General features: G+C 46.1%; 1 protein-coding gene across 1 annotated transcript in view; it reads right to left on the minus strand.

The window, feature by feature from the left end:
• LOC102426091 (N-acetyllactosaminide beta-1,6-N-acetylglucosaminyl-transferase) overlaps positions 1-3768 on the minus strand; it is a 67584-nt gene extending 63816 nt beyond the window's left edge. Inside the window, exon 1 of the mRNA XM_014459344.2 lies at positions 2512-3768. Within this exon, the coding sequence (XP_014314830.1) occupies positions 2512-3430 (919 nt within the window). The 5' untranslated portion in view covers positions 3431-3768. The remainder of the gene's footprint in view (positions 1-2511) is intronic.
• Between the last annotated feature and the right edge of the window lie 3584 nt (positions 3769-7352).

Below are 7352 nucleotides of genomic sequence, written 5' to 3' on the forward strand. Positions count from 1 at the left end.
GGGGGATGGTGAAAGTTTCTTTCTTCCCTCCATTTTCTTACCACTGATTTGACATTGATAAGACTGACCCGTCCCTTCTGTCAAAGTAATCACAGACACTTCATGCTAAACAAAACCCATGTTTTTCTTTTCTTAAAAAGCGACAATTCAGGCTTTGCTAAGTTACGAAATGCTTTCGTCTCAGTATGATAGCTAAGGAAACACATGGCTAGGACCAAACCTTTGTAAATCTGAAGGGAACAGTGAAAATAGAAAGGGGATAAATATTTAACTATAAAAATCAGCCTCTAAGTACCTAATAATCTCAAATTCAATGTCAACGATGGAAAAAAAAACACGGGAGAAGGAGGTCAGGCAAAAGACAATGTGCAGGACAAAAGCCAGCCCTGGTCCCCAGGCCAATCGCCCGGGACTCAGAGCCCAAACACAGTATTTCCCAGAGGTCACTGGAGTGTCTGTCGCCCAGCAGGCCCTGCCCTGCAGCTGAGAGCACCTACCAGTGTTTCCGACTTGGCAGCCGCCCAAAAAGCAGAACAATGATTGCCTTTCTCTTGCCATAATAATGCTGTCGAGTTCATCAGAGATCCATTTTGTATTTTTCATTGAGTTCAAAGCATGCTGTTTCCTTCAGGAGAAATCCTATTGTGTTTTTTATAGTTTTAAAAATAGTTGATCTCCTCGATTAGTCAAAGTGGGAATATTTTTGATGAAAAAGAAAAGAGCTTCTCCTAGAGCCTTATTATTTATCTGAAGTAAAAAAAAACACCCCACAAATATATATATACATACTAGTGGCCCAGTGCATGAAATTCATGCACATTAAAAGGGGATTAATTAGAGGAAATATATTAATATTGCTATTTGCCCTTTCTCTATAATAGAAGTGTCAGAGATGAAAGAAAATTAGTAAAATGTATATTAAAATCTTCCTCCTCTCAGAGTCTGGGGTGCACTGCATGACCCAAAGTCAATTCCCCACCCACCCGCAGTGCCTCAAAATCACATGAGACCCAGACCCAGCTGGCCCCACCCTCACTGGGCGAGATCCAGACCCGGCCGGCCCCACCTTTGTCAAGCCCCGCTGGGTGGGTGGCATGGGCTGAGGTCCCCCATCAAGCCCTGCCGGGCAGGGGGCACAGCCTGAGGTCCCCCAGCCTGGAGGGCCTTGACAAGGGTGGGGCCCTTGAGGGGGTGCACCTTGAGGTCCCCTGTCAAGCCCCATCGGGCGGGGGGCACAGTCTCAGGGCTCCCATCAAGCCCCACCTGGTGGGGGGTGCAGCCTCAGGTCCCTCGGCCTGGCGCCAGGGTGGGTGCAGCCTCAGGTCCCCTGTCCCGGCCCAGCACCACACAGCCTCAGGTCTCTGCTGATTGCTCGTTAAGGCTCATTACAGGAACTCGGTCTCCGCTGTGGGTGTAGCCATCTTGTGTTACGGAAACCCCGCCTCCACTGTGGGCACTGCCATCTTTGTGATGGCATGGCGGTCAATTTGCATATTCCCTCTTTATTAGATAGGGTTAGGGTGTGTGCGTATGTGTATATACATATATATATTTTTTTTTTGGTAAGTCTACACCTATGATATGGTACAGGCATGAGTCCATATATTTCTCAGTTTACTGGGAAACAGCTGTGGTACCATAGTAAAGCCTTATACTTTGCCATTCATTCATTCATTCATTCACTCACTCACCTAATATATATTTATTGAGCATTTACTATGTGTTCTAAACATTGAGGACACAGGAGTTAATAAGATAGAAAATGGCCTGACTTCATGGAGGTAATGCAGAGGAGGCCAAGAACAAACCCGTGCAAATAAGTAAATATGACAATTCCAGAGGGTGATAAACTCTTTGAAGGAAAGACAGGGTGGGGTGGTCAGCTCAGAGGACATCTGGCTGACAAGAAGGAGCTTGGGCCTGTAGAGGGGTAGGCAGGAGAATGGGCGAGAAAAAGGCCCTGGGGTTAGAGCAGGGGTGGGCAAACTTTTGACTCGAGGGCCACAATGGGTTCTTAAACTGGACCGGAGGGCCGGAACAAAAGCATGGATGGAGTGTTTGTGTGAGTGAACTAATATAAATTCAAAGTAAACATCATTACATAAAAGGGTACGGTCTTTTTTTTTTTTTTTTTTTTTAGTTTTATACGGGCCGGATCTGGCCCGCGGGCCATAGTTTGCCCACGGCTGGGTTAGAGCAAGTTTGACAAATTTGGGAGAAAGAACTCTAGCGGGGATTGAGAACAATAATATCTATTGTGGTAAAGACTTCGTAGGATGATAATTGCAAGAGAACATGATGAACTGCAAAGCAACACCATTGAAAAGTATTATTTGGCTGTGCTACAATATTGTATTATCACATAAAAAACATCATTCTGCTTTTAGAAATGGTTAAGGTGAGAACTGTGTGTTTCAGTTTTCATCTTCTACTCAAATGAAAAGAACCAGGCTCTTGAGAAGCCCTTTCAAGGGTGGCATCACCATCACGCCAGATACGGAGCTCACATACCTGGAATCCTATTGAGCGTCACCCAGAAATGCTCATCAGGACTGAAAGTGTCCTTGGACCACTGGAGCAGATCAACAGCCCGTGGGTCACGGAGAACAAAGTTGGAAAATTCTCTTGACAGAGCAACATAGGCAGAGCCGAAGTAAATGGTGAGGTTATGGGGAGGGGGCGGCTTCAGAGCTGCGGTTCTTATCACATAGGAAAGCTCTTTGCCCAGATGCTCTCGGTGGACATATTTAGTCCGTCCAATAGCATGAGCCGGAGGCAGCACCCCCGGGGTAATGTTTTTCCCTTTGAAGCCTTTCAGATACTGAACTATTTCCTTGTTGGTTTTCAGGGGGAAGTCTTGCCCACAGGTGTTGATGGCGTACTTCCACGGGACCTCGGAGGCCACCAGGTCTTTGATGCAGTTCAGGTCCGCCTGGAGCCTGGAGATCCCACCATAGACAACCGGCTCCATCTTGGAAGCCAGAAAGGCGTTTGGGAAGCAGCTCAGCAGTTGCTCCACCGCATCTTTAAATTCAGCTGTTGCCTTTTCGTCCACATGGACGCAGTAGACATTTTGGGGCATGTAAATAGCTCTGAAGAGCCTTACAAAGGTATCAAAGTTGTGATGGATGACCATTATGTATGCCAGAGGGAACCCAGCCTCTTCTTCGGATAACGGGGCCGTGATGTAGCGGCTCTGGGTCAGATATTCTCTGCAGGAAGACTTCTGATATATCATCAGTTTGTCTCGCCACAGGAAAGGTGTTTTGCCTTTGATAAAGGATGCGCAAACTTGAGTCAGCATCAGAGTGTCCGAATTATTCAGCCTCTGGAAGCCTTGCTCTCCCCCAAATATGAACACATAGAACACGATAAAAATTATGACACAAGAGACAGAAACTATAAAAAGGTAACGCATCGATGAAGACATGCCTCACAGAAGAGCAAGATTTCAAAGCCGGTGGAAATCTGTAAGTCTTTTCCCAAACTTACTTTTTCCTCTGAGTTCTTATTTTGGTACCTGCTCCAGCCATTTCTACCCTGAAGGAGACGCTGGGAATTTATTCAGTTTCATGCCGGGAGTCCAGCTGCAGGCTCCGTCCCCATGCTGACATTAGCAACTGATCCCGCCTGGTTCTCTGCCTCTCTCAAAACGCCTTTGTCTAAATCCCAGCAGCAGGTTAAGCCCAGCCTTGCTCCCTCCCGCTGCTTCCGGGCTGGCATCCGCGAGCTGTTTCACTAAAACTCTGCTAACTGCTTTCCCCTGCAGATTTCGTTTCTCAGGTCTCTTTTCTTTCATTTCCCATTCCCCCGCCTCTCCTTCTCTCCCCGCCCCTTGTTATTGCCATTCAGGGAATTAGCACAGTGAAAGCCAAAGTTGAAAGGATGTGTTCTGGCAGGCATGCGCTTCCTGCTAGTCATCCGACTGGCTGCGGCACCCACCCCTCTCGCCGCTCAGGGCAGTGATCCATCCATAACCCGGTCCCTCGGCTCTCCCAGTGTGATCCACGGGGTATAAGGTAGCCTCCACTCTCAACTATGCTGCTTCAGTGAAAACAAATAACTGAGGTGACAAGGAAAATAAAGCTCATCCATCCTGGCTCCTCCATAAAGCTTTCCTGCCCCGCCCTACCGTGCTCAGCTCCAGTCCTGGGGGATCTGAATGGCAGGGATCCTGGCCCTGTGACTTTGAGATCAGGTGACAGCGCCTCTTCTCCCTCTTCCAGCATCCACCGTGGGGCCTGTCACAGAATGTCGGGGTCACAGGAACAAGTTTCGAGCTTCATACCCTGATTTAGATGAGACCTTAAAGCTTTACTTGAATCCTGGCCACAAGTAACAGTTCAGATTAGGGAACCTTGGGGCTATTCCGGTTTTAACCACCCAAAGAGCATCATCAGACACTGTTTCTGCCCAGTTAAGTGTCTCAACCACCTAGTCCTAGGAGATGAATGTTGGTTCCCCTATTTGCAAATAATAGTGTTTTGGCTAAGGAGTACCAAGCTCTTCCACTTACAGCGGTTCTCAACCTGTGGGTCGCGACCCCTTTGGCGGTCAAACGACCCTTTCACAGGGGTCGCCTAAGACCATCCTGCATATCAGATATTTACATTACGATTCATAACAGTAGCAACATTACAGTTATGAAGTAGCAAGGAAAATAATTTTATGGTTGGGTCACAACATGAGGAACTGTATTTAAAGGGCCAGAAGGTTGAGAACCACTGAAAAAGGTTCTTTTCTTCCACCGTTCCCTTTTGCACCAGTGCTTTTTAAATGTAGATTCATATATTTTACTTAAAATTACTCGGAAGCACCAGTTCAACTACTAAATGCCTTCCCACTGCTCCTCATTGTTTATCTGAACTAAATGCCTCAGTGCCTCCACCCTCGTCTCACAATGGAGACTGAGCCCCACCCACCCCATGAAGAAACCCTGTCCTTTAATGCACACTCTCTCCTTCCTTTTGACAAGTCTCCACCCTGCTGTCAAAGAACTAGAACAATACAGGTGTGGGGGTTGCCTGCTTTCAGTCAGCACCCACCCCCGCTGAACGGCACAGGGCTCCCTGAGCACACCGTCTGTTTCCTTCTTCTCACTGTCGTTGTTCCCATTGCGCATTCTCCCGCTTGGACATTCTTTCCTCTCTGCCTTTCCTCTCCTCCTTCTTTAAGACCCATCATAAATACACTCTACGTAGCCTCCACCATTGGATTTGTAGGCAAAGTGGGAAAAGAAAATGCAGCCATTATGTGGGTAAAGCAGATCAATCTCATCCTTAGTGTTTCTAAGGAGTAAAGCCAAGAAAACAACGGAAAGTTCAGGATAACAGAAAATGCAATCCCAAGCTTCTCTTTTTCTAAATAATTCCTTTAAATATTAGGTTATTGTACGTTCTATTTCAAAACAACAGAGAGTAATTTCAGTATCTAGTTTGGCAAAGCCTGTTGACTTAGAATGAGTGTTAAAAATATTTATAGTTTGCCCTAGTCACTTTGGCTCAATGGTTAGAGTGTTGGCCTGCGGACTGAAGGGTCCCGGGTTCTATTCCAGTCAAGGGCACACCTCAGTTGCTGGCTTGATCCCCCAGCCCCAGTCTGGGCATGTGCAGGAGGCAACCAATTGATGTCTCTCTCTCTCTCTCTCTCTTTCCCTCCCTCCCTCCCTTCCACTCTCTCTAAAAGTCAATGGCAAAATATCCTCCGGTGAGTATTAACAGAAGAGAAAAATATATATTTGCAATTTGATCAAGTGCTCAGTATACAGATATAGTATACTGTATCTGTATACTATATCTGTATAGTATACAGATATAGTGCCTAATTAACTTATAAGTTAATTAGGCCAACGGGGCTGTTTACATGATTATTTCCAACTGGCCAATAATACAGGGGTTCAATATACACAGGCATTAACAATGTTTCTATAGTAAGAAATGTAGACACTGGACAAATTAAGAACTTTCATGATACTTTTGTATTCAGTCCATTACTTCAAATGCATTGTTTGTGTGCTGAATATATACCTGTTTTTCCTCTCTGCCCTTTCAGCTGTCCTTGGGCCAACTTTCCCCACCCTCAGGTTCTGTTCTTAAGAAATCCCTATGGGAGAACTTTTTTAAAAACCTGTTGCTGCAAAGAGCAAGGCTGTTACCTTTCCTTCCTCATAGGCATCTGGTCTGCTTATCTGAAATAGACCCTATGCAATTTTTTTGCTACTGAGACTGAGCAACTCGGCCCCCAACCTGCCTTTGGCTGCAAAGAACTAGCTCATCCCTTTGAACTCTCACAGCCCTGACAACCGCACCTGTCCCTCCTCTGTAAGCACCTATTCCCGGACTAGCTAATTATTCTGGCTAGACATGTTTAACGCCCCCCTCCCCACTTCCTCCCCCCGTCCCCCAGGGCTACTCTTCATTCCATTTAGAAGTCTTTACTTTTTGTGCACTTTAAAGACCTTTTTCCAGTTGTGATACTATCTAGAACACGGTTCCAAAATGAAGAGGGTGTCCTTTCTTTGAAATGATGGGAGACTCAGATCCCAGTGAAATAAAGAGATAATCAAAGGGGAGAAAGAGAGTCCTCCGACACTGGGCCCTCCAGGCTTGCGTGTGAAGGGGCAGGGAGCACGTGCCTGCTGCTGCGAGCCCTAGAGGAGGAGGTGGGGAGGCTGCACGGCTAGTGTGCTGCCTGCCAGGCTGTCAGGCCTGTGCGGGAAGCGTCAGGCGGTGGTGGAAGACCTGGTGTTGTGCTGAGAACTTGGATTTCATCCTGCTGCCAAAGGAGCACCAGCAAAGACTTTGGGTGGAGGGCTGCTCCCCGGGAATATGTGCCAAGTGGAGGAGGAACAGTAGCAGAAGAAACCATGGTGGGAAAGTACACGGCAGCCCATATATATGCATAATGCACACATTAATAATAATGAAAATATTAGATGTAAGTAAAGCCTCTAAAACTGTGAGGTAAAGGTGCTACCTACTCCTTAATTAATAGTGTGTCCTAGAAACAATTCCAAGGCTCTAACAAGGCTTTTAGGCCTGTAGATATTCACAGAACATCAGATACTGCATATTGGTTGAGGTTTTTCTTAAATAAACGAAGATAGGGGAAAGATTTAAAGTCCCAGGGACATTATGGAATTCATGATTGGGAATTAGAGGAAAGTCTAGACTTATTTTTCCAACCCCTCAATTTGTAATGTAGAAGTAAGTACATTACCATATTTATACTATTTATTTACCCATTTATATGTGTTGAATAAATGAATGAATGAATGAATGGAGTCCACAACTCCCATGGTTCCAGGTGCCCCTGGGTAAAAGGGCCTCAATTAGAATTGGGAACAGAGCAAC

The sequence above is a fragment of the Myotis lucifugus genome, unplaced genomic scaffold (assembly GCF_000147115.1).
Source record: "Myotis lucifugus unplaced genomic scaffold, Myoluc2.0 scaffold_107, whole genome shotgun sequence".
NCBI lineage: Eukaryota > Metazoa > Chordata > Mammalia > Chiroptera > Vespertilionidae > Myotis > Myotis lucifugus.